Here is a 25,305-nt window from a genome sequence, read left to right as displayed (position 1 = left end):
CGACCCTGCCCTCCTCGTAGGCATTTAGTTTCCGCCCTCAACGCTACTTCTCGTGTCTGGCAGCTGCCCTGCCCTCCTACCTCTGCTCCGTTCTAAATTGGTCTTTTCTAGCCAATCACTATAGAGTTACCCTGCCCGCCTACGAAGAGCCCTGGCCCGACCCCCTCCCTGTGGGCTGCTACACCTACTTCTATACAAGTCCAGCTTCCGCTGAGCAGCGTGGAGGGCAGCACCGCCCCGTTGGTGTTTTGGCAGCTGTCTAGGAGTCCCTCATCCGCCAATCAGCAGAAAGCACGGCCACCCACCCCTACCCTCGGAGGCTGGCTGTCTTCCATCTATCCCATATAGGCCAATCAGTGCGAAGCAGGCGCCCCTGAACCGAGTCAATTGCCTATTGTCTATCAGTCTTCCTTGAGCCAATCAGCGCGGAGCACCGGCCGGGCCGAGCACACCCCCTTGGAACCCAGACAGCCGTCTGCGTTCCATCAGTTCCCCTTGGGCCAATCACGGCATAGCTCTGTGGGGCAGGGCCCGCCTCCCCAACCCTAGAAGCCGCGCGGGCGATCCATGGCACTTTGGCCAATCGTCGAGTGGCGGATCGCTAGGCTCCTCCTCCAGGGGCCCACGTGAGTGGTGGGGAAACGCAGGGGCGGCTTCTAGGTGCTGCCGCCGTCGCCGCCGCCGCTGCCACCACCGCCACCGCCACCGCCGCCGCCGCCTCGGAGCCCGGGCCTGGGGGGCGGTGGGGCCGCGCATGGAGCCCCCGCCCCCCGGAGCTGCCAACATCGCCGCTGCGCTACGCACAGGTGAGCCCGGGGCCTGGAGTGTAGAGGGCCCGGTCCGTGACCCCACGTATCCTTCCCGCCCCCGCGCGAGGGATGTGGCTTGGCCCGTGGCCTGCGGTGTTCGACTTCCCACCGCCGCCACCGCGGCTGGTGGACCTGCCTGTGGTATTGTCCCCTCCCTTCGCCCCTTGTAGTTGATCTGACCGTGGTCTAACCCCCCTTCCTGTTGTATAATGGATCGGTCTGTGTGCTTATATTTCTCCCCACCCCACGTTACAGTGGACTCGTCCATGGTCTTGCCCCCACCCCCACTTATAGGGGACCCGTCTCTGGCCTTGTCTAACTCCTTGACAGTAGGTGCGTCTGAGTGTTTGTATTTCTCCTATCCTCAACTTTCAGGGGCCCGGTCTGTGGCCTTGTTTGTTCCACACCTCCTGTTTCTTGTAGTGGAGCAGTCCGTGGCGTTGGACCCCCCACCCCTCTTTAACAGTGAGTTAATGTGTGAATTTGTATTCCTGTCTCCTCCAGTCCTCCAGTGTATCAGTCCATGGCTTTATCACACACACCCCCATTTTACAGCAAATCAGTCTGCATGGTCAAGCCCTATCCTCCCATTTTTGCACACTGTCACTTCAGTCCTTGGGCTCTTCCCTTCCTGTTGATAATGGGTCACTTTAGTGCTTTTTATCCCCTCATTTTCAGTAGCCCAGTCCTTGGCCTTGGCCCGATCTCCTTTTAATCAGTCCGTGTGATGGCTTTTCTCCTCCTCCACTATTGTGCAGGAGTTAACGTTCTTCTCTGCTCCCCTTGCTGCCAGTACAGAAGATAAGCCTTTACACCCCCACCTTGCTTTGCAGTGGATCTGCTCATTGGCCTTCCTGCTGCCCGTGTGCTTGCATTCCCACCTCCCCAGGTACCCTCCCATGAGTCCAGTGCTTTGTAATCCCTTCTCCAGAAGGGTCAGCCTGTGTGCTTTGATTTTCCATCGCCTTTCCCTGTGGCAGATCAGTCTGTGGCCTTCCCTGCCCCTCTTCCTCCTTCTTAATAGTGGATCAGCCTGTATTCTTGTTGAACCCAGGTCTTTTTTACTCTAGAACGCACCTCCTCATATGCACTGTTAACAGCTGAGACATTGTGCCTTGCTACAATAAATAGATTAGTGACAATGCCAATAGAAGCTAACATTTATTGAGCACCTACTGTGTACCAGGCAAAGTGCTTTATGTTAATGAGCCCATTTAATCCTCACCACAACCCGATGAGATATGTACTGAGGAAACTTCGGCATAGGGAAGTTGAAAGCCTTACTCTAAGGGGACCCAGTAAGTACCAGGCTAGCTTGCCCCTCAGAACACAGGATAATTTGGGGGGCTCTCCTCTCTCACCTCATCCCATCCCACGTGAGGCCCCTCTCCTTAAAAACCAAATTAGTTCCCATGTCCAAGTTTTGTTTTTGCTGTTCCCTCTGCCTGCAGAGCTGTCTCCGTTCCACACCTTGTCTCAGCACCCATCCACCTCCCATCCCAGCAGCTATGTGACCTTAGTGAGGTCACTGCTTTCTCTCTGCGCCTCTTTCCTCATTTGTAAAATGAGGGAATCAGAACCAGAAGCCCCTCCAGTGTGAATAAAGAATACCCGGGAGTTAATAAGAAGTCAGCTACCCTCCCTGGCCTCCCCTGCTCCACCTCCTCCCCAGCTCTGTTCTGGCCACACTGACCTCTTCACTCATCCTCGAACACCCCGGGCGCCGTCCAGCCTCAGGGCCTTCACAGGCTGTTTTTTCTGCCTGGAACACTACCCCCGAGCTCTGCATGGTTCCTTTCAGGGCTCTGTTCAAATGTCAGCCTGTCCCTTCTCTGCTTGGTTTGTCCCTTTGCGCTTTCTCACAGTCGGACACACTGTGGGGTTCACCGGTTTCTCATCTCTCCCCATTAGAGTGGGAGGCCCATAGGAGCTTACAATTTTGTCTGCCTCTTCACTGCTGTGCCTCCGGCGCCTGAAATTATACTTAGTGTGTAGTACATGCTCAATAAGAATTTATTGCACGGATGAATGGGAAAAAATATAATTTCAGACAAATCAGGGTTGGGGGGCAGATGGAGATGAAGGGGGCATACGAGAGTGAGTGAAGAGGCTCGTTGGGACCGTTCATTCAACCAGCTTACTGAGCGCCTACTGAATACCAGGCGTTCTTCTAGGTGCTGGGAACATGGGAGGGGACAACACAGAAATTCCTGCCCTTGCCGAACAGACATTTGCTAAAAGCGGGGGAGACGGACTGTATAAATAAAACACATAAGTAAAATTAGATGGTGTGTTAAACAGGTGCTAAGGAGGAATAATGAAGTCTGGGAGGTAGGAATAGAGTATGGGAGTGGTTGAAATCTTACGCTCAGAGCAGGCCTCACTTGGAAGGTGACTCTTGAATTAAGGCCTGAAGGAGGTCAGGGAGGGAGCCATATGTCCAGGGGAGGAGTGTACCAGGCAGAAGGCACAGCCCATGCAAAGGCCCTGAGATGGGATTGTGCCTGGCGTGTTCAGGGAACATGAAGGAGGCAGTGTGGCTGGAGCAGAGTGGCGGGAGGGCTAGGAGGCAAGGTCAGAGAGGTAATGGGAGCCAGATGGTGTAGACCATGGTGATACATGAGGTCACGGGGAGGGGTTTGGGAAGGGAGAAGGATGACACACTAGCTAATAGCTAACATTTGTTGAGTGTCTCCCATGTGCCGGAGGTACTTTTCTAATTCTTTACATATATTGACATTTAATCCTCACAGAAGCCTTTGAGAGTAGGTGGATTTTGAGGCTATTTTACTTTGAGAGTGAAATATCCCCATTTTACAGCTACAGAAACAGACCCAGAGAGATTGAGTAACTTGCTCAAGTCACACAGCTAGAACAGGGCAGAGGAGTATGAGGCTGAAGACGCAGAGAGAAGAGATTTGCAGGGGCAGACAGGTTATTCGCTGCAGCGGATCACACAGAGGAAGAATCCGCTCTGCCTGGGAGACAGTGGAACGTGAGGACTCCATGAGAGAAGTCATCGCATGTGGGAACGGGCAAGAGCGCTGCTGGCAGGGAGAACAGCACATACACATCCTCTAGACGGGAACCGGATGCACTCAGGGTGCCCATGGTGTAGCATGCCAAGTTCATGCCCACCGCAGAGCCTTTGTACATGCTGTTCCCTCTGCCTGAAGCACCCTTCCCACAGATGTCAGCCTAGCTTGCTGCCTCCTCTCCTTCAGGTCTCTGCTCAAATGTCACTTCATCAGGGAAGCCCTCCCTGCTCACCCTGCATAAAACAGCATCCTTGCCACTCTAGGCTCTTAGCCTCTGTTTCTCTTCATAGAGAGCTGGGGGTAGAAGGTGGCTAGGATCACTACCTGGAGCCAAGCTGCCCGGGTTTGAACCCTGGCTCTGCCACCTTTCAGCTGTGTAACCTTGGGGCAAGTTACTTAACTTCTCTGCACCTCCATTTCCTCATCTGGGAAATAGAAGGGTAATACTAATACCCACCCCGTAGTGCTGGTTCGAGGATTAAATGATTAAAATGGTGTACAGCACACGGTAAGAGCTGTGTGCCTGGTTCCTATTTTTTAAGTTACTGTTATTGTTAATAGCCTACACACAGGTGTCTAACAGGCCTCTGAGACTGACCATCTCCAAAACTGACCTCCTGCTCTCCCCTCGAAAACCTGCCCTCGCACAGTGCTCCCACTGCAGTCCATCCCGGCTCCATCCCACCAGGTGAGCAGGCCGCAGACCTAGAGTCACCCACCACGCCTCTCTCACCCCCATCCTGTCTGTCAGGGAGTCTGTTCGCTGTGTCTTAAGATTTTATCCAGAATCCAGCCGCTTCTCACCAGTTCTTCTGCTGCCGCACCACCCTCCCTTAGACTATTGCAGTGGCCTCTTCAGCCCCTACACCCAGTTCTCACACAGCCAGAGGGATCCTGTTAGAATCCAGTCACGGCCTGTCACCCCTCTATGCACGGCCCTCTCATGGCTCCTATCTCTCTCAGAGTCAACTGAAGTCCTTACAGGTCCCGAAAAAGCCTCACCCAGCCTGGCCCCTGTCGCCCCTCTGTTATCTCCTGCTGCTTTGCCCTCACTCCCCTGCCGCCAGCCATGCCCGACTTCTTTCCTGTCCTCTGACCTGCCTAGCGCGCTGCAGCCTCAGGGCCTTTCACCCAGGCCTTTTCCTTGGCCTGGCTCGCTGCTCCCCAGGTCGTCGCAAACCTGACTCCTTTACCACGTTTAGGTCCTTGCTCAAATGTCACCTCCCTGGTGACTACCCTCCCCTGACCACCCTTTCAGAAATAACACCTCCTTCCCTCCTTCATTTTTTTCTGTAGCTCTCATCACTATCCAACATACTCTTTACTTGTTCATCTTGTTTCTTATCTGTCTTCCCCTCTAAAATGTGAATTGCACCAGAGCAGAGATCTTTGTCTGTTTGGTTCGCTGCTGTATCCCGAACGCCTGGCTCACAGTAGGTACTCAATAAATGCTTGCTAAATGAATGAGATGAAGGGAAAAGAGCACATCTGGGTAAGGCAAATTCCTGGAACTCTTATTTAGGGGCCAAGTAGGCAATGTGATAATACACAAAATGTGAAGCCCTGTGGGCTCGAAGCAAGCCGTTGGATTTCACCTTAACTGATCGGTTCTGTTGCTGCTGGAAGAGGAAGTGGTGAAATTGCCTGTCTTCACCACCAGGAGTCACACTGAACTCTTGGTGCCTCTGAAACAAGCAGGCCTTCGACATAAACTTAGTGAGGTCTCCGATAACAGGACTCTCATCTGGTCACTTCATGGCCCTGTGGCTTCTATAATTGCGTAAAAGTGTGTCTGCTGAATGAACTTTGAAACAGCTCAGACATAAGAGGATCATACTGGATATGTCATTACAGCTTAAAGAATCAAGCTATAAATAATAGAGGGAGGTTCTCTGAAACCTCCTGCTTGGGAAGACCTTATTCTTAACCCAACAGTCCCAGCCAGTGAACAGTCGATTGAGGAAAGCTCATTCCTTAGGGAGTAGAAAGCTCGTGTTTATTTCCAGTTCACTCTCAGCGAAGAGAGCAGTCACGGGGGCCCAGGGAAGGTCCTGTTCTCTGTGGGACATGCTGAGGGAGCAGTCGGTGTGGGGGCCAGTTGAGCCTAACGGTTTAAAAGCTCAGACAACCGGAACCTGACTGCCTGGGTCCAAATCCTGGCTCTGCCACTTAGTGCTGTATGGCCTGTAGACGTCATTTAGACATTTCCTCTATAAATTAGTGATAATAAGAGTACCTACTTCCCAGAGTTGTGATGAGGGATAAATGAGTTAATACCTATAAAAACAGCAGGACAGGTCTACTTGCCGTTATCCAAAACCCTTGGGATCAGATGTGGTTCAGAATTTCAGATTTTTCAGATTTTAGCAGGGTAACAAGGAGCACATACAGGATGTTACATAACCTCCTTAGTGGGCTCCATAATCGGCCCCGTTTAGATTTCTGTGGGGAAATGTCTCAACAGTCACACCCAGTGAGGATCAGTAAAGACCAGAAAGGGCCTTGTTTCATTTCGAATCAGGTTTTGCTGCCAAAAGAGTTACAAAGAAGCTTTCTGTTTTTAGATCTTTTGGGATTTTGGGATAGCAGATAAGGAATTATGAACAAATTAGAAACTAATATTAAGAGCTTATTCATACCCTAGACACATTATATTTAATCTGTACAATAACCCTATGAACTTGGTATTGTTATTATTATCTCTGTTTTACAGATGAGTATGTTATTATCTCTGGTTGACAGCTTGGAAAATTGAGGCATAAAGAGGTTAAAGAATATGCCCAGGGGCACACCGCTAATAAGTAGCAGAACCAGGATTCCAACCCTGGCAGTGTGGCTCGGGAGCCCGGGCGACTGTCCAGGAGGCCACATTGCCTCTCTGAACAGAACAATGCCTGGCATGTATTGAGCACCCAGTCAATGCTAGTTATTGCTGTTCTCAAGAGGGAGAACATACAGGGACATTAACAAGTCCGAGGAGTGCGGGCCGAGTGACGTAAGAGCAGGCATTCAGTTGCAGGAAGGCTTTGTAAAGGCAAGGCCCCTGGGGCTGCGACTTGACCCGGGGGAAGACTTCTAGGCAGAGGAAGGGAGCCCCATGTGGAGTGAACACCCTTTGCGAGGGGCTGGCGGAAGGAACCTCCTGGAAAATTTGATGTTTGATGTGGTAGAAAAGGCAAGTGAAAACGTTCAGGTGAGGGGCATTATACTAGTTCTCTATCCCTGCTGTAGCAAATTATTGCAACCATAGCTGCTTAAAACAACACAACTGAATATCTTACAGTCCCGTGGGTCAGAAGTCCAGCACAGGTCTCCCCAGGATAAAATCCAGCTGTCGGCAGGGCTGCATTCCTTTCTGGAGGCTCCGGGGAGGATCCATTTCCTGCTCATTCTGGTTGTTGGCAGAAGTCAGTTCCTTGAGGTTATAGGGTTGAGGTCCCTGTTTCCTTACTGGCTGTCCACTGAGGGCCATTTCCAGCTTTCAGAGGCCACCACATTCCTGGGCTCGGAGACCCCTTCTTCCGTCTTCAAAGCCACTCGCGGCAGGTCGAGTCCTCTCATGCTTTGAATCTCTCCTTCATCTTCCGTCATCGCACCTCTCTGAGCTACCTTTCTGCCTCTTTCTTTTTTTGGTTTTTGATGGAATTGAATTATTTTTTATTTGCTTATTTGGAAATCTGAACAGAAACTGCACCTTTTTCTTTATTGTAGAAACAGTTCTCTGCTTTTATTAAGAGTTCATGTGATTAGATTGAGCTCACCAGGACAGTCCAAAATAATCTCCCTGTCTTAAGGTCCACAACCTTAAATTCATCTGCAAAGTTCCTTTTGCCATGTAACATAATATACTCACAGGTTCCAGAGATTGCGATGTAGACATCTGGGGGAGGGGATGTTACTCTGTCTACCGCAGTCTGCCTTCTGGCCCCCAAAGATTCACATTTGTCCCACATGCAACATACGTTCACACTATCCTAACATCCCCAAAAGTCTAATCTCATGATAGCAGTCATCCAAAACTGGGCTGAGGAGCTTAGACTTTAGTCCGAGGATGTTTAGGGAATCACGGTGGGGTTTGGGACAGGGGTGGAAGCAAGATGGCAAGAAATGAATGCTGACCTCTGCCCCGTCCTGTGTCCACAGCCTCTTGGCTCTGAGCCGTCTGCCTCCAGGTAACCCTGGGATGGCGTGAGTGCTTCCCCAGCGATGGACCCCTCTGTGACGCTGTGGCAGTTTCTGCTGCAGCTGCTGAGAGAGCAAGGCAATGGCCACATTATCTCCTGGACCTCACGGGATGGTGGTGAGTTCAAGCTGGTGGATGCCGAGGAGGTGGCCCGGCTGTGGGGGCTGCGCAAGAACAAGACCAACATGAACTATGACAAGCTCAGCCGGGCCTTGCGGTACTACTATGACAAGGTAAGGGAGCTGAGACCAGGGCTGGGAACACAAAACATTTATATCAGTTATTTCATTTTCTTGTCTTAATTACGATAGCTATAACTTTGAAAACAATATTAAAATTTACCCTTTTTTGTTGGGGGGGGAAGGATGATTGGCCCTGAGCTAACATCTGTTGCCCATCTTCCTCTTTTTGCTTGAGGAAGACTGTCGCTGAGGTAACATCTCTGCCAGTCTTCCTCTCTTTTGTACGTGGGATGCCACCACAGCGTGGCTTGATGAGCCACGCATGTCATGAAATGAGCCATACGTACCGTGAGCAGTGCGTAGATCTGCACCTGGAATCTGAACCTGTGAGCCCCAGGCCACTGAAGCAGAGCGCATGAACTTAACCACTACGCCACTGGGCTGGCCCCCCAAAATTTGCGATTTCTTATCCCATCCTCTAGTTCTCTCAGACTAATGTTGGGCTCCCCAAACATTTATCTCAGTTACTTTATTTTCTTGTCATACTGCTTTGCCTAAAACCTTCATAGTAATATTAATACTGACCCCTACTCACCCCACTCTCTGAGATCCCCAGAGTCATACTGTCCTGCCAGACCCTGCACAACATTTCATTTTCTTGCCTTATTCCTACAGCCAAGCTTTTGAAAACACTATTAATAATGACTCTTCCTCATTCTGTCCTCAGGAACCCCTGGACCAGTCCTGGGCTCCCCCAGTTATTTCATAATCTGCTCTTATTCCAGAATATTCTTATTCCTAGAAGCAAAACTTCCATGGCAATATTGTACTAACCTTTCCTTACCTCATCCTCTGAGACCCTCAACATTTTTATCACTTCTTTTCTTCTCTTAGTCCTTTAGCTAAGACCTCCAAAGCAACATGTATAGTGCCAGCTGCATACCCCATCCTCTTGGGTTCCCAGAGCAACACTGGTCTACCCCAATATTTATATCAAGTATTTGATTTAATCCTCTTATTCCTAAAGCTGAAATTTCCAATCTTCCTGATCTCATCCTCTCAGACTCCCCAGAGCAGCACTGGACTTCCCCTCCCCCTCAATATTTATACCAACTATTTTATTTTCTTATTTCTTTACCTGAAACTTCCAAAACACTATTAATGAATATCCCTTTTCATTCCTTTTCTGAGAAACACAGACCTACCTTGTGACATATCTGACCAGCATTAGGATGTCCCCAGGGTGCCCTAGTGCCCCCCAGATACCTCTTGTCCCCCAGAACAGCCCTGGACCTAGTAAGGCTGTACACCCTTCATCATTTATAGCATTTATTCCATTTTCATATTTTATTTCTTTAGCTCAAACCTCCAAAACAATATTAATAGTGAGGCTGCCTCACTCTGTGCTCTGAACCACCAGAACATCCCTGAGACCTTCCAGACCTATCATGAAAAACCCCAAACATGCTCTGTGACCCACCCAAACCAGCCTTGAGACTCCCCCGGCACCGACACCAGTATTTTCATGTTCTTGTCTGCTTGCTCTCGGTTACTTCGTTTTCTCATTGCCTTAGCTTAAGCTTCCATACAGTATTACTAATGAGGCTCCTCACCCCGACATCCCTAGTAACCTTGCCCTGTTACACATCTTTGTCAGTGGCTTTAAGTAGTCCTCTATATTAATAATACACCACATTCTTCTACATTAATTTAATCTCTTCCAACATTTATATCAATTACTTCATTTTCCTATCTTATTGCATTATCTAGACTCCAAAACTGTGTCCTAGCATCCACCCCCAAGACCCACAGACCCTCTTAGCCCACTGGTTCCTGGAGCAGGAGGAAAACCTGCTCCTGCACCCACTCCCGTAGGTGGGCCCCACCGTGGAGAGGAGCCAGTGGGGGTGGGAGAATGGGACAGATGTGGATGAAGAGTGACAGAGGGAGACTTGGAGGGGGATGGATGGGAAGGAGACAGGGAGGGGAGCCAGAGAAAGGGGAGAAGGGCAGTAGACTAAAGGAAGAATTGTAGATGGGAGAATAGAGCAGGGCAAGAGACCGGGGAATACAGAGAAAGGAATCGGGATGAGGAAGAAAGAGAGGTAACACTGGAGAAAAAGAGAGGAGGCTCCAGATTGAGAAAGTGGTGGATGAGATGTGAAATGGACTGGGAGGGGAAACATACAGGGAGGCAGCCCTGGAGGCTGGATGGTGTATATGTAAAAAGACAGGAGAGGGGCCCAAGGGAAGAAAGACACTAGAAGACACACCCCTTCACCACCACCCCCATCCATATCCCCCCTCCACCCTGGCCCTTTCTCCTAAGGCCCTCTATCCTGTCTCCTCCCTTCCCAGAACATCATCCGCAAAGTGAGCGGCCAGAAGTTTGTCTACAAGTTCGTGTCTTACCCCGAGGTCGCGGGGTGCTCCACTGAGGACTGCCCGCCCCAGCCTGAGGTGTCTATCACCTCCACTGTGGCAAATGTGGCCCCCGCTGCTATACATGCCATCCCAGGGGACACTACCGGGAAACCAGGCACACCCAAGGGTGCTGGAATGGCAGGCCCAGGTGGCTTGGCACGCAGCAGCCGGAACGAGTACATGCGCTCAGGCCTCTATTCCACCTTCACCATCCAGTCCCTGCAGCCACAGCCACCCCCTCATCCTCGGCCTGCCTCAGTGCTTCCCAACACTGCCCCTGCAGGGGCAGCAGTGCCCCCTGCAGGGAGCAGGAGCACCAGTCCAAGCCCCTTGGAGGCCTGCCTGGAGGCTGAGGAGGCTGGCCTGCCTCTGCAGGTAAGGACTAGAATACGGCAATTCCATCAGAGGGATGTACAGTTCCCAAAGGAGGAGGGGAGCTGGTAGAAGGGATGTAAACGTCCTGTTAAAGGAGATATGGTGGAAGGAGGGCCGCAGAAGTCCCCTTGGAGAAAGGGAAGGGGAAGAGAGCCATGCAAGTACTGAAAAGGAAGAAGGAGATTAAGGGCGCTACAATTAGTAATACACCCAACGTGTAGTAGGTGTTCTGACCCTATGTGGTTAATGCACACATTCTCACTTTAACGCTCATCAGAATCACCTGATGGGGCTTTTTAACCCACAGATTGTGGGGCCCACTCCCGGAGTTTCTGATTATGCGGGCCTGGGCCCAAGAATTTGCATTTTAAACTAGTTTCCAGATGAGGCCCGTACTGCTGGTCTATAAAGCAAATTTTTGAGAACTACTGCTTTGATGAATGGGTCTGGTATGCCCTGGAGTCCTGCCCCCATCAGGTGTCTCACCCAGGTCCCGTTCCCGCAGATAGGACCACCTGCCCCAGAAGAAGCCCCACTTCCTTGGCAGTGTCCCACGTTCTGTTGGAGGTCCTGCCCCGCTGTGCAGCCATGCCCCCACTACAAAGTCCCTCTTTCCAAGGGAAATCAATGGCTTCGCTACCCCTGCAATCCTTAAGCGCCCTCTCTGCGCCCGCTCTTCTCCCAGGTCATCTTGACCCCGCCTGAGGCCCCGAACCCCAAACCAGAAGAGCTGAATGTGGAGCCCGGGTTGGGCCGGCCACTCCCCCCAGAAGTGAAAGTGGATGGGCCCAAAGAAGAGTTGGAAGCCGCGGTCAGTGGGGGGGTGGGGTTTGTGCCAGAAGCCGCTAAGGCCGGGCCGGAAGTCCCTCCCACGGAGGGTGTGCCGGCCCGGCTGCCCGCGGTCGTTATGGAGACTGCCGCCCCGGTGGTCGGCCTCGCGGCTTCCACAGCTTCCGGCACGGAGATCACCCAGCCTCAGAAGGGCCGGAAGCCCCGGGACCTTGAGCTTCCACTCAGCCCGAGCCTGCTGGGTGGGCCGGGCCCCGAACGGACTCCAGGATCGGGAACCGGCTCAGGTCTGCAGGCGCCAGGGCCCGCGCTGACGCCGTCCCTGCTACCTACGCACACATTGGTGAGTGCCTGTGGAGGGGCGGGGCTGGCCACCGGGGCCAATGGGATTGGCGCGGGGCGGGTGAGCGAGGACTTAGGCTGACTGCGAGGGCCAATGTGGTTATCGCTGAGTCCCTGGAGGGCGGGGCCACCGGTTGGGATTGGCTGCGCTGCGTCCCTGGCTTGGAGGGGCGGGGCTTGGTTAAAGAAGGCTAGAGCAGTCTCCAGTGCCGAGGGATCGGCTGCCCGGAGGGAGGGCGGGTCTGAGGAGTTTTGTGGGCGGGGACTGAGGCGCCGAGAGGCTTTCTGTGAGAACTGTTTCTGGGTTGGGACGTGGCTTGAGGAACTTGAGCGGGGCTTTTTGGGCTGTGGTTTGCCTAGCGGGTTTCCTGTGAGGTATACACGTGGGACAGTAAGAGTTGGAGGTTGACGCTGAGCTGTTGGGATGGTGACTTGTGAGGTTTGAAAGCGGCATGTGGATGGGGTCTTGTAGGTTGTCTTGCCCAATGAGGCTGGGAGGTGGGCTCTCAGGAGTTGGGCGGGGTTGTCTGTGTAAAGTTGGAGAGCTGTCACAGGCACGGCCTTGGCGTTATGATCTGGGCCTGTGCACTTTGGGGGAGTGACATCGGCAGTCTGCGTGGGAAATCTGCTGGGGCTGGAAGCGAGTTCCTTCTCTTTTCCCACACCTGCCCTCTGCTCATCTGAGCTCCGCCCTCCCGTTCTCCACAGACCCCGGTGCTGCTGACGCCCAGTTCGCTGCCCCCCAGCATTCACTTCTGGAGCACCCTGAGTCCCATTGCACCCCGGAGCCCGGCCAAGCTCTCCTTCCAGGTATTATCTTTTCCTGCCCATCTCGGAGAGGGTGAGAGACCTTGGCATGGCCTCCATCCTTGACCTGTCACTATTCTGTCCCCAGTTTCCTTCCAGTGGCAGCGCCCAGGTGCACATCCCTTCCATCAGCGTGGATGGCCTTTCAACCCCCGTGGTGCTCTCCCCAGGGCCCCAGAAGCCATGACTACCACCACCACCACCACCACCACCACCACCCCCCTCTTCTGGGGTCACTCCATCCATACCCTGAACTTCTCTCCAGCCAGCCATCTCAAGGAGAAACATAGTTCACGTGACAGACTCGTGCTCCAGTCGTGGTGGGGTGGGGATTCTTAGAAAGAAAGATTTACTAATATCCCTTCCACAGAAAACATACAACTTCTCTCTTCTTGGTCAGTCCCCCAGTGGCCGCCCTTACACGTCTCCTACTGCAGTGGTGGGGACGGTTTATTTATTTATTTTTTGAAGGCCACTGGGAGGAGCCTGGCCCAACCCTTTTTGGGGAGGTGGTGAGGACATCTCCCCCATCTCCACATTTTTTCCCCAAGATGAGACAGTCGGGGTCTGGCTTGAGAAGGACCTTTCTTTATTTATTTCTCAGCCTACCCTCAGGGAGCTGAAGGAGCCCTGTCTCCATTTTGGGATGTGGGTGGAAGAGCTGGCTCATTGTAGTTTATTATTCCTGGCCGTACCCAGGGGTCCAGGAAGAACTTATACCGTTTAACGGTTTGGAGGTCTTGGCCAAGGAAGACTCATGCCCTTGGAATAAGAATTTCCACCTCCCCAGCCTTTCTCTCAGACAGCTTGTCCTTCTTCAACCACCTTTTTGGCCAGGGAGGAATGCTCCTTTGTTCTTCTCCCCCTGAGAAGCCATGCCTGTGTCTGCCAAATTCCTGGGGTCCTGCGTGTTACCTCCCAATGGAGGGTTTTTTTGGGGAGTGGTCCCCGTCTGGGGGGCCCCTCCAGCCAGTACTCCAGGTCTTCCTGTCCCCCACCCCGTGCCATTTTGATAGTATAATCTATTTTTAAACAGGGCTTTTCACTAGGGGAGAGGGGGGCATCTCTTCCTATATCTGAGATGGGGTGGGTGGGAAGGAAGGGATTTTGGGGGGAATCTTCCTGCCGCCCCCAAGTGTTTATTTTTGATACCAAACGTGTATTTTCAGCTCCCTCCCTCCCAGCCCCCCAATTTCCTGCGGGCGGGTACAAAGGGCCCTTTAAGTGTCCCTGGAGTTGGGAGGGAGGAATGGGGGACATAAAGCCTGACCTATCTGAATTCCAGACTGGAGAGGGTGGGTTCAAAGGACTCCTGGGCTCACTGATCCTGTCAGCACTGGTCCAGCCCAGGCCTGGGGACCTAGGGGTTGGCGATTTAGGGGACGGTGCTACACCTGTCTCCACTGTTTGTTTTACTTCCCCAAAAATGGATCTTTTTTTCTAAGAGTCCCAGAGAATGGGGAATCGTTCCTGTAAATATATATTTTTAAAGGTGATGCTGGAGGCTGCTAGCATTTTTTTCCCTGAAGCTGTTGGGACTAACTGAGTGTGACAGGCGTGTCTTTGTGTGAAAGGCGGTGAAGGTGTGAGGTTGATTGTGAAAGAGCATGATGGCGTGTGGCAGAAACAGTAGTAGAGACTGTAGACTGGTAACCAAGTGTGTGAGAAAGAGAGAAACTGTGGAAAGCTGTGATCACACGTGTATATGTGTGGAACTGTGTGTGAGAGAGTGGAAGTTGTGGCCACTAACTTGACATTGTGTCTACGTGAGAAGTTGTGGCTGTGTGTCAGAAAATCACTGTCAGACTGAATGAATGATTAAGGCAGTGTACAAGAAACTGGTGATGTGTGTGAAATAATGTTTATGAGAAGGCATTGGGGACCGCACATCTGTCACTGTTTGACAGACTGAGTGACCAAAACAATGTGTGTGGGCCTGTATGGGCATGAAAGTGCAGTAGATATTGTCAGGGACTGTGTGGCAGTGAAAAACTTCGCTGTCTGGAAGCACGGGACTCAGTGTTTGGGAGATGGATTGTATTCGAATCTGCTCATGCTTGGCTGTTCTATCAACTAAAGTAATGGGGCGAATGTGTGAGAAGTTGATTGAGAGAAAATGGGTGCCTGAGACACAAGGTAGGAGAATGCGGGATTGTGTATATGAAAACTGTTCATGTAAGACTAGCAAAGACCGAGAAGCTGAGAACAAAACAGCTATGACTGGGAGAGCATGAGAGGCTGTAATCGTGTGTGTCCCAGAGACTAGTGGCAAATTGATTTACAGTAACTACTCCAGTCTAGCCCACAGGTTCAGGGACTGTGAAAGTGAGACAAAATGATGGGGAGGCTGAGTGAGAGGGTGCGAGAGACCACATAACTTTTTGTGAGCAAGAGACGATAAGTAGCAATAACAGCATCAGAGCTGTGTGAGGGAAAATTGACGACTGAGCAGAGTTTGAGTGTGTGGGCCTGTGAAACACTTCATAAGAGACTGTAAATTGGAGACTACACGTTTGTGAAAAACAGAAAATGAGACGCTGAGAGACCATGTGATTGGGGTGTGGCAGAACCAGGCGAGGCTGTAATTGTGTTCGAGTGTACGTGATAAGCTGACTGCATGAAGAAGATGACGATGTGGACGACTGAGATAGGTCCAGAGAGACTGTGTGTGTGAGACTTAATGAGAGCGTAGTAGTGATTGTGAATTTGTGGCTACAGATGTCAGAAGCTGACTGAAGAAAAGTGACTGTGACACCGAATGGGTGACTGAGACAGTATCTGCAAAACTGATTGTGTGGGTATATGTAAAACTATTTGCAAGAGACTTTCTTAAAGCTATAAATCGGGGCCGGCCCTGTGGTCGAGTGGTTAAGTTCATGCGCTCTGCTTCAGCGGCCCAGGGTTTCCCTGGGTCAGATCCTGGGCACCGACATGGCACCACTCATCAGGCCACGTTGAGGCGGCGTCCCACATAGCACAACCAGAAGGACCCACAACTAGAAATATATAACTATGTACTGGGCGGGGGGGGTGGAGAGAAGAAAAAGAAAGAAAATTGGCAACAGATGTTAGCTTAGGTGCCAATCTTTTAAAAAAAAAGCTGTAAATCAAGGACTGGCTATGTTGGCAGCTGCTTGAGAAGTGTGAGACTAGGTGACTAGGACAATGAGGTATTGTGTGATCGTGTATGCGTGTGAAACAGCTATAATCAGGGACTGTGTGTGTGAAATGGGGGCTTGAGTGTGAAGAGGTATGAGAGATGGTGATTTTGTGTGTGTACAAGAAACTTCATGAGAGACTAGTTATGAATCGGTGACTGTGGATGTGACAAAATGATGGCCTGTGTGAGTGGTTGAAACATCTTACCAAAAGGTGTGACTGTATTTGTATGCATGTGAAAAACTGACCGGTGAGAGTAAATCATGGTGATATCGGCCGGATGAGACAGCCTATAAGACGTGATTGTGTGTGTGAAACTATTGGTAGGAGACCATAGTAAGACTGGGAATCAATGATTCCCTGAGTGAGTGACTGAGAATGAGAGGCTGTGTGATCGAGTATGTATATGAGCCTGTTTGTAAGAGACTGTAGTTGAGGCTGGGAATCCAGAACTGTGTGTCTAACTGTTTTTTAAAAAGTGAAAGAAAATGAGGCCGAGTGAGACTATGCGAGACCACAATGGAACGTGCCAGGCCTAGGGGAAAGCCCTTTCTGTTTGTTCCCTTCCTCCACAGGTCCTTCCTCCTCAGTCCCCTGGGCGTGCTTCTCCCAGTTCTCCAAAACTTGAAATGCTGGAGTTCCCCGGGGCTTTGCCTGGGCTTCCCTTCCCTCTTCTCACGGGCCCACTTCAGGCACTTCGCTCCGGTCCCCACATGAGATGCGCCTTATTCCCTGGTGATGCCCACGTTTTACCTCCAACCCAGACTGTTCCTCTCAGCGCTTACCCAGAATCTCTGAAGTTTTGTTTGCTTCATTTATTTATTCATTCGGCAGATGTTTGTTGAGCCCTGCAGACACAGCAGTTAACCAACCAGACAGAAACCCCTGCCCCTCTAGAGCTGGTATTTTAGCGAAGATGTTCGACAAGAAACCAACACATCACGTCAGGTGGCGGTGCAGTAATTACATGAGACAAGACTCTCTCACTCTTTGTTTAAGTAAGAAATCTGCAGAGTCATTTTAGTGCCCAAACGTGGGAGCAGATGAAAGCGCCGACAATCCTCGTCCACAGGAATCCTCTGAGTGGTTATACAGTTGAGGGCCAAAGGAAATACCGATTATGACATTATTACCGGGGCAACAGGTGATCAGATAAAGCAACCAGCCGGAGTTACAGGTTTCTAGGGAGTTTCACAGGCTAACACAGCACCGACGTCTGAAGTCTTGGAATCTTAACAAGACCCCTTTGTTCAAAGCACACTCTCAGGCAGGCTTATATTATCAGGAAACAGAGCACATCTGTAATGGATACGAAGGTCACGACGCCTTATCACCCATAAAACAAGACCGATATTCTTGAGAAAGTTCTAACACCTGACCAAATCAAACTATTTCATTTGGTTTTAATTTGCAGAATGGTATTTCTCCGTCCGTGAATGCAGAGGAAATGAGACACTGCCTTCCTCACTTTCTTAGACCCCTTTTCATTAAAAAGATTTCTGGTTTTAAAGTGGGCCCTAGAGTTTCACTCATTAGGGCTTATTTAAAACAAAAGAGCAGGTCTGCAGGGCTCAGTTTTACCTGCCTGGAAAATGAGCTGAAGAGGAATTAATTATTAACAGTAAAAATAAGGAGCATAGAATAGTTTTTCTACATGAGACCTACAAAGAAAAAGAGGGGTCAGGGACTAGAATGATGGTTCTTAAAGTGTGGTCCCCAGACCAGCAGCATCAGTGTCACCTGGGAGCCTGTTAGAAATGCACATTCTTGAGCCCAACCCCAGACTTAGAGAATTAGAAACGGGCGTGGAGCCCAGCAATCTGTGACTGAAGAAAGCTTCCAATGATGCTGATGCACGCTAAGGTTTGAGAGCCACTGGGCTAGAGAGTGACAGCGGTGCCATACATAAAGGGTAGCTGGGGAAGGCCTCTGTGAAGGAGGTGCCATTTATTGTCTGTCTCCCCTTTTAGGGCACGAGCCCCTTGAGGGCCAGGATTTGGGGCTGTCTTGTTCTCTGCTCCGTCCAATGCTGAGAACAGCATCTGGTACCCAATAGGTGCCCAGTAAACATTGAATAAATGTATTTAACAGGCAGAGAGCACGTACTGTATGCCAGGCACTGCTCTAAGGACTTTTTTAAATCTTTACTCCCAATCTTTGCAACAAACCCTATGATGTAAGTTCAGGGAGGGAGGCGTTACCTACCCAAGTTACTCTGATGGAACACAGCAAAGCCAGTTCCCTCCCAACCACTACCCCCCCAGGCCCTGAGTGTCCCCAGCTGGGCCCCTGGGACAGTGGATACCCCCATCTCACTCCTTCTGAATCCTCCCCACACTCTTGTCACTTCCCCTTCTCACTTCCCTTGTGCTGACCTCCCTTCCCCATGCTGACCACAGGGAACCTCACTTTCAGGAAAGAGGAGGGCAAGGCAGTGGTTAAGTCAGGACGGAGATGAAGCAATTACCTCGATGCCTGCTCCGCCCCATGAGGAGACACAGTGAGCACACCACACTCATTTCACCCTTGTTCAGCACCCCGGTGAGGTTGACCCTGTCTTTGTGGTAGAGAGTATGCATTTTAGAGGTCGGGAAACCGAGGCTCAGAGAGGTTCAAGTGACTTGCCCAAGGTCACACAGCTGGGAATCTCGTCATGTCCAGGGAGTGTTGCTTGAGTGCTAAAGGGTTGCTGGGCAGGGCGTGGGGTGCTGGGGATACAGTGACAAACAAAACAGGACCAAGAGGGAGACGGGAAATAGCAAGGGGAGAGTAGAGGAGGAGGCTGAGAGGCAGAGGTGACAGGGGAGAGGTTGGAGCTGAAGAGACCTGCACGGTGCCCTCCCCTCCCCCGTGCCGCCCTTCGCCCTCCCAGTTCCTCCTGCCCCTGGTTCCTCATTCCCGCTGACTCCAGGAGCAGTCAGCCCACATAAAGCCAGGCCTCCTCCCTGGCGGAGCCACGGGGTGCAGTGCTCACCATGCCCGCCCCAGCACAGGCCCCTCGGCTGCTGCCGCCTCTGCTGCTGCTACTGCTCACTCTGCCAGCCACAGGTGAGCGGGCGAGGGCCAAGCTGGCCCCCAGGGGTTCCCGGGCCCACCACACCCTTGACCATGCCCGCCCCTCTGCCCTGGTACAGGCTCGGACCCCGTCCTCTGCTTCACCCAGTATGAGGAATCCACGGGCAAGTGCAAGGACCTCCTGGGGGGAGGTGTCAGTGTGGAAGACTGCTGTCTCAACCCTGCCTACGCCTTCCAGGAGCCCGGCAAGAAGCTCTGCCAGGCATGCAGGTCAGGGGGAGCCTGGGATTGCGGGGAGACACAACTGGGCTCTTCCCTTCTCTGGGATTTCCAAGGCCCTGCTCGTCACCATAGCTCGGGGTTTCTCAGCCTCAGCTTTATTGACATCTGGGGCCAGAACATTCTTTGTTGTGGGGGGCTGACCTGTGCGTTGCAGGGTGTTTCGTAGCATCCCTGACCTGCCACTAGATGCCAGTAGCAACTCTTCCTGCCGAATGTCCCCTGGGGGCAAAATCACCCCTGGTTAAGAACCAGGGCCATAGTTTACACTTATTGAGCACTTCCTGCATACCAGAAGCATTGTGGGTGGAGTGCAGCTCCGGTATTTCTGAAGGTAGCTCAAGTCTCCTAATTGTGATGACAGCTCATATTAAGTGCTTCCTATATACAGATGCATTGTGGGGGTGGGAGAGCTTGGGGAATTCTGAGGGCAGCTCCAGATCCCTAATTATGACGACACTTCACATTCATTGAGGACTTCCGGCACATCAGATGTATTGCAGAGGTCAAGGGTGGCTGGAGGATTTCTGAGGGTAACTCTAGTCTCCTAATCATGATGCCAGCTTACATGTATTGAGCCCTTACTGTATGACAGACATATTTTTGTGTGTGTGTGTGTGAGGAAGATTGGCCTTGAGCTAACACCTGTTGCCAATCGTCCTCTTTCTGCTTGAGAAAGATTGTTGCTGAGCTAACATCTGTGCCAGTCTTCCTCTATTTTGTATGTGGGACACCCCCACAGCGTGGCTTGACCAGTGGTGCTATGTCCGCACCCAGGATCCAAACCTGCAAACTCCAGGCTGCCAAAACGGAGTGCATGAACTTAACTGCTACGCCACAGGGCTGGCCCCACGCCCCCCCCCAGACGTTTGTAACTGCTTGCTGTATATCCTAGATACACCATGGGGATGGGGAGCTCGGGGATTTGTGAAGGCAGCTCTGTGCCCCTGGTCATGTCAACAGTTCACATCTAGTTAGCACTGTGCTGTGTAGGAACTTGGGAATAGATCTGGGATATTTCTGACAGGGTCTCTGAGCTCATTGGGATGATGGCTTCTATTTATTAAGCACTTCCTGTTTGCCTGCTACCATGCATGATGGTGGCCTGGTGGGTTTCTGAGTCCCTAGTCCTTACATTTGCTTACTGCATGTTTGGCACTGTCCTTGGGGGTCTTCAAAGGATAACTCCAGATCCCTGATAATGAAGGTAAATGATATTTATTAAGCACTTACTGTGTACCTACCTCTTCCCATTCAATCCCCCAACATCCCTAAGAGGTAGGTACTCTCATTAATCTATTCCACATGCATTTATCCCACACTCACGCCTGTGCCTGCCCACACTCTGCAGTGCCGTACACCATGCTTGGCAGCTCGTGCCAGGATGGGACACATGCTCCCTCTCTGCAGGTTCCCACGATGGTCACCGTGGTCGGCGTGGGCCCCCTGCTCGGTTACCTGCACTGAGGGCTCCCAGCTGCGGCACCGGCGCTGCATAGGCCAGGGCGGGCAGTGCTCTGAAAAGGTGGAGCCTCGGACCCTCGAGTGGCAGCTGCAAGCCTGTGAGGAACGGTCATGCTGTCCTGGTGAGGAGGATCAGCAAAGCGGCGAGCACTGCCCTTACCCAGCACTGGGAATGAGTGGGGCGGAGGCCCTGAGGGTGGGAGTGTGCCTGATGTTTTGTGAGGCGCTAAGGAGGAGGCTGGTGTGGCTGGAGGAGAGTGGTGGGAGGTGAGGTCAGAGGGGGCCTGATCCTGTGGGCCACAGTGAGGATGTTAGCTTTCATTCTGAGTGATGTGGGTTGTGGGCAGAGGAGAAATGGGATCTGACTCAGGTTGTGACCTATCTCTCACTGTCGGGAGGAGGACAGACTGTCTGTGGTGAGAGCTGAAGCAGAGAGACTAGTGTGAAGGCTACTGCAATAGTCCAGATGAACAATGATGGTGGACCAGGTATGGCAGAGGATGTGGAGACAGGATTAGCTTATGTGGGGTACATGAGGAAGTGAGGACCCCCACCTCCATTCTGTCCCCCTCTCTTCTCTTCCACAGGGATGGGCGGCTGGTCCGACTGGGGGCCCTGGGCATCTTGCTCTGTTACCTGCTCCAAAGGGACCCGGACCCGTCGTCGAGCATGTGATCGCCCTGCCCCCAAGTGTGGGGGCCACTGCCCAGGACAGGCACAGGAGTCAGAGGCCTGTGACACTAAGCAAGTCTGCCCCAGTGAGTGAGGGCCACCACAGGCACTGATGCAGGCACCCAGGGTGGGTCTGGGGGTTACAGCAGGGAACTGCCAGGGTGGGAGGGCTTCAGCATGCATGATCACACTTGGCATCCTCCCATGCCCATCCCACCACAGCACATGGGGCCTGGGCTGCTTGGGGCCCCTGGGGTTCCTGCTCGGGCTCCTGCCACGGTGGAGCCAGCGCAACTACGCAGAGACGAAGCCGCACATGTTCTGCACCTGAGCCCTCCAAGCAACCTCCCGGGAAGCCTTGCCCAGGGTCAGCCTATGAGCAACGGGCCTGCACCGGCCTGCCACCCTGCCCAGGTACACCGGGGGGAGGCCTCTGACACTCTGCTCTTGATTCAGGCACAGATGCTCTGCCACTTCAGGGGATAGAGATCTCAGACCATGTGACCATGGGGCTCTTCACTTGGGCGCAGTCTGCCTCGAGGGTCTAGGGACTGAGGGGGGAGATTGGGGTGGCCTTTCCTCTCACTCCTGTCCCCTCCAAACAGTGGCTGGTGGCTGGGGGCCATGGAGCTCTGTGGCCCCCTGTTCTGTGACCTGTGGCCTGGGTCAGGCCCTGGAACGACGGACATGTGATCACCCTGTGCCCCAGCACGGGGGCCCCTCCTGTGCCGGTGATGCCTCCCGGAACCACATCTGCAAGTCGGCTGTGCCCTGCCCTGGTCAGCACCCTAGGATGCACCATTTCCATGCCTAAGCCCCCACCCCCCTCTGCTGCCCTGTCCCTGGTGCTGCTGCCTTATTTCTTTCTCCAATTCCTCCATTCCTGGCCTTGATGCTTCGGTGCCCCCCTGATCCCCCATTTCCACATCTGATCACCACCACTCCCTCCCCCAGCCCTCAATCCTTCCTCTGAACCCCCTCGCTGGCTCCTTCTCTGGTGCGAGCCTCTGCTGCCCCTATCTCTGCAGTGAACGGAGAGTGGGGTCCCTGGGGGGAGTGGAGCACCTGCGCCCGCCGGAACATGAAATCTATCAGCTGTGAGGAAATCCCAGGCCAGCAGACACGCTCGAGGAGCTGCAGGGGCCGCAAGTTTGACGGCCAGCGATGTGTCGGGGAACAACAGGATATCCGACATTGCTACAACATCCAGCGCTGCCAATGTGAGTGCTCCCACAGACTGCACTGTTGGGGGGGGTGGGGCAGCCCACACAGGGACTGGGGGTTTCTGACTCTCTGGCATGGATCCCATGTCCCTGCAGCCTCTCTCTCACCACCCCACTGAGAATTCTCATTCTGACTCGGGATCCCCCTCCCCTCATTGCAGGGAAAGGCTCATGGTCGGAGTGGAGTACCTGGGGGCTGTGCACGCCCCCGTGTGGACCCAACCCCATGCGCACCCGCCAACGCCTCTGCACAGCCCCGCTCCCCAAGTTCTCGTGAGTGAGGGGGTCAAGCGTACCTGGGAGGGGGGCATGATAGAGATACATCAGCAGTCAGGGCGGGAGAGTTGGCTCCCCCCAACCCGGGCTTCCACCACTGGGTCTAAGGTGCCTGCCTTGCCGAGTGCCATCTCCCAGCTGCAAGAAGAGGGGAGAAACTAAAGACGACGCTGAGAAAGAAGATACTGAAGGGAGAATTAGTAGCCTCTGTGCCCCTCAGTCACTCATTCAGTCACTCAGCCATTCTCCCATACGCTCAGTCCTTCATGTGTCCATTTGCTCTGCTCTCAGTTACCCATGCTTTGATGTGCTCATTCAGTCACTCAGTCACTATGCCTCCATTCACTTAGTCATTCCTTCAGTCGCCTCTGCCTCTATGGGTGACTCGATGTCTCACTGCCCCGAGGCACTCTAAGGCCTTTTTGGCAATAGTTGCAGACACACAGAACCCAGATCCCATGGGTCCCCCAAGGGATGCAGGTCAGCAGGGCCCTGACAGAAGGCAATATGAGGAATGGCTAGTGCGTGCCAAAGGGACTGCCACCTCGACCTAGGTCCAGGAGGCTGATCGGGGCTCCCCTGGCAGGAAGGGGTTGAGAAAGGCATTCCTGGTGTCAAGACTGTGTGAAGCGAGTCCTGGACAGAGGTGATCCACCCCCCCACCCAAAGTGTTTCCCAGTGGCCAGAGTGGCCCAGGTGTTGGAGATGGTTAAAACACTTACTCATCCCTCCCTTATTTCCACATACATCAAACTACTAGATTGAGGGGCTGTTCCCAACTTGTGGAAGGCCTGCCATCCAGGAAGCGGTCTCCAGCTGTGAGGTTTAGAGCAGGTCCTGAAGATGAGTTAGTGATGTTGAGTGTCGACATGAAGGACATGACAGAGTGAGAGAATAAGTGGAAAAAGGACTGACTGACATTGGGATGGGAGTGAATAGAGGGCTTGCCTAATGGGAGAAATAACCCAGGCAAAGACCATTCTGGACATGGGACTAAGTCTGGATAAAGTGGAGGAGAGAGCTAGAGATTGGCTTGGGGCAGGAATTTGGGCCCAACAAGAAGGACTTGAATGTCAAGGCAAGGCACTGGGGAGAGATGTAAAGGGTTTTGGAGGTAAGAGAAGGTAGCTCATGTCAACAAGTAACAATTATCAACATTTATTGAGCACTTACTATGTACCAGACACCACTCTGAGCACTTTACCTGAATTAACTCATTTATCTTCACTCAGCCCAGTGAGGTGGGTATTATTATTACTCCCATTTATCAGATGAGGGAAACTTAGGCACAGGGAAGATAAAGAAACTGCCCAATATCTCACAGCTAAAAAATAGGAAGGTACTGTGTGTAGGCACACAGTAGCTACTCATTAAGAGTTTGTTGAATGCATGCTTGCCTTCCCTGAGCTTCTCCCCTCCATTCCCTCCCTAACGCCCCAGGCGCACCGTCACCATGGTCGAAGGGCAGGGTGAGAAGAACGTCACCTTCTGGGGGAAACCGTGGACGCAGTGTGAGATGCTGCAGGGGCAGAAGGTGGTGGTGGAAGAGAAACGGCCATGTCTACACGTGCCTGCCTGCAAAGACCCTGAGGAATGAGAAGCTCTAACACCTCTCTCTCCCACTCTGACTCCCTGACTTCTCAGACCTCAATAAACCAGCCTCTTCCCCAGGAGTGGGCCGTTAGCATCTTCCAGGCCAAAGGGCACAGAACAGGCAAAGTCGCGGTGGCCTGTTGCGGAAAACAGTATTTTCCACTGTGGTCACAGTTTGACAGGAGTGACGGCGAGTACCCGTCCCTTCGCCACTGCCCTAGCGCCTTCGTCTGTGTCTGCTACCCACCCCCGCAGTGCCCTGGGCGCCCAGCACGTCCCTCTGCAGAGCTCCGCGTTACGGGTTTCCTGATTGGCCACTCACTCCGGCAGGCACTTTCTGATTGGCTGGCGCGCTTGTTGCCCGTCTCCCCACCTCCTGAAGTTCGCCAGTTTCCCACCCGCCCGAGCCTCTGGGCTGGCGGCTTCCACGTCAGTCGGCATTGAACCGGGGCAGGGGGGTGGCTGGGGTTGGGGCCCCACCGCGCGAACACCTGCACCCACCCACTCCCAACAGCCCAGCTCCAACGCCGCAATTAGCGGCGACAAATAGCTCTGCGAGGCGGGGGGCGGACAGAGGAAGTGCCTGCGAGGTGCTCTGAGCCGGGGCGGAGGCAAAGAGAAGCTAGAGTTAGCATTCGCCAGGAGGAGCCCCCAGACAAACCCAGACACAGATTC

The 25,305-nt window shown here is 52.6% G+C and overlaps 2 protein-coding genes across 5 annotated transcripts; both read left to right on the top strand.

Moving 5' to 3' along the window:
• The first annotated feature begins 469 nt into the window (after positions 1 to 469).
• ELK1 (ETS transcription factor ELK1) lies at positions 470 to 14,445 on the top strand. Of its 4 annotated transcripts, XM_023634179.2 has the most exons (8): positions 522 to 806; positions 1,185 to 1,274; positions 4,409 to 4,535; positions 7,991 to 8,263; positions 10,571 to 11,011; positions 11,697 to 12,143; positions 12,851 to 12,952; positions 13,038 to 14,445. In XM_023634179.2, exons 4-8 carry the CDS (start codon positions 8,054 to 8,056, stop codon positions 13,134 to 13,136), a joined length of 1,299 nt encoding a protein of 432 aa, XP_023489947.1. In that variant the 5' UTR covers positions 522 to 806; positions 1,185 to 1,274; positions 4,409 to 4,535; positions 7,991 to 8,053; the 3' UTR covers positions 13,137 to 14,445. The 4 variants fall into 4 exon arrangements, with proteins under 4 accessions (XP_023489946.1, XP_023489949.1, XP_023489948.1 ...); XM_023634181.2 differs by lacking the exon at positions 4,409 to 4,535 and having other exon boundaries at positions 488 to 806; XM_023634180.2 differs by lacking the exon at positions 1,185 to 1,274 and having other exon boundaries at positions 512 to 806.
• A 1,982-nt stretch (positions 14,446 to 16,427) lies between these two features.
• CFP (complement factor properdin) lies at positions 16,428 to 24,710 on the top strand. The gene is made up of 9 exons (XM_001492656.5): positions 16,428 to 19,156; positions 19,243 to 19,393; positions 20,813 to 20,988; positions 21,454 to 21,624; positions 21,761 to 21,952; positions 22,144 to 22,317; positions 22,567 to 22,758; positions 22,923 to 23,034; positions 24,478 to 24,710. Exons 1-9 carry the CDS (start codon positions 19,084 to 19,086, stop codon positions 24,632 to 24,634), a joined length of 1,398 nt encoding a protein of 465 aa, XP_001492706.1. The 5' UTR covers positions 16,428 to 19,083; the 3' UTR covers positions 24,635 to 24,710.
• Positions 24,711 to 25,305: the final 595 nt, after the last annotated feature.

This window comes from Equus caballus, chromosome X (genome assembly GCF_041296265.1).
Source record: "Equus caballus isolate H_3958 breed thoroughbred chromosome X, TB-T2T, whole genome shotgun sequence".
Classification (NCBI taxonomy): Eukaryota; Metazoa; Chordata; class Mammalia; order Perissodactyla; family Equidae; genus Equus; species Equus caballus.
The sequence above is the reverse complement of the archived record's forward strand: the minus strand, read 5'-3'. Positions and strand labels throughout refer to the sequence as shown.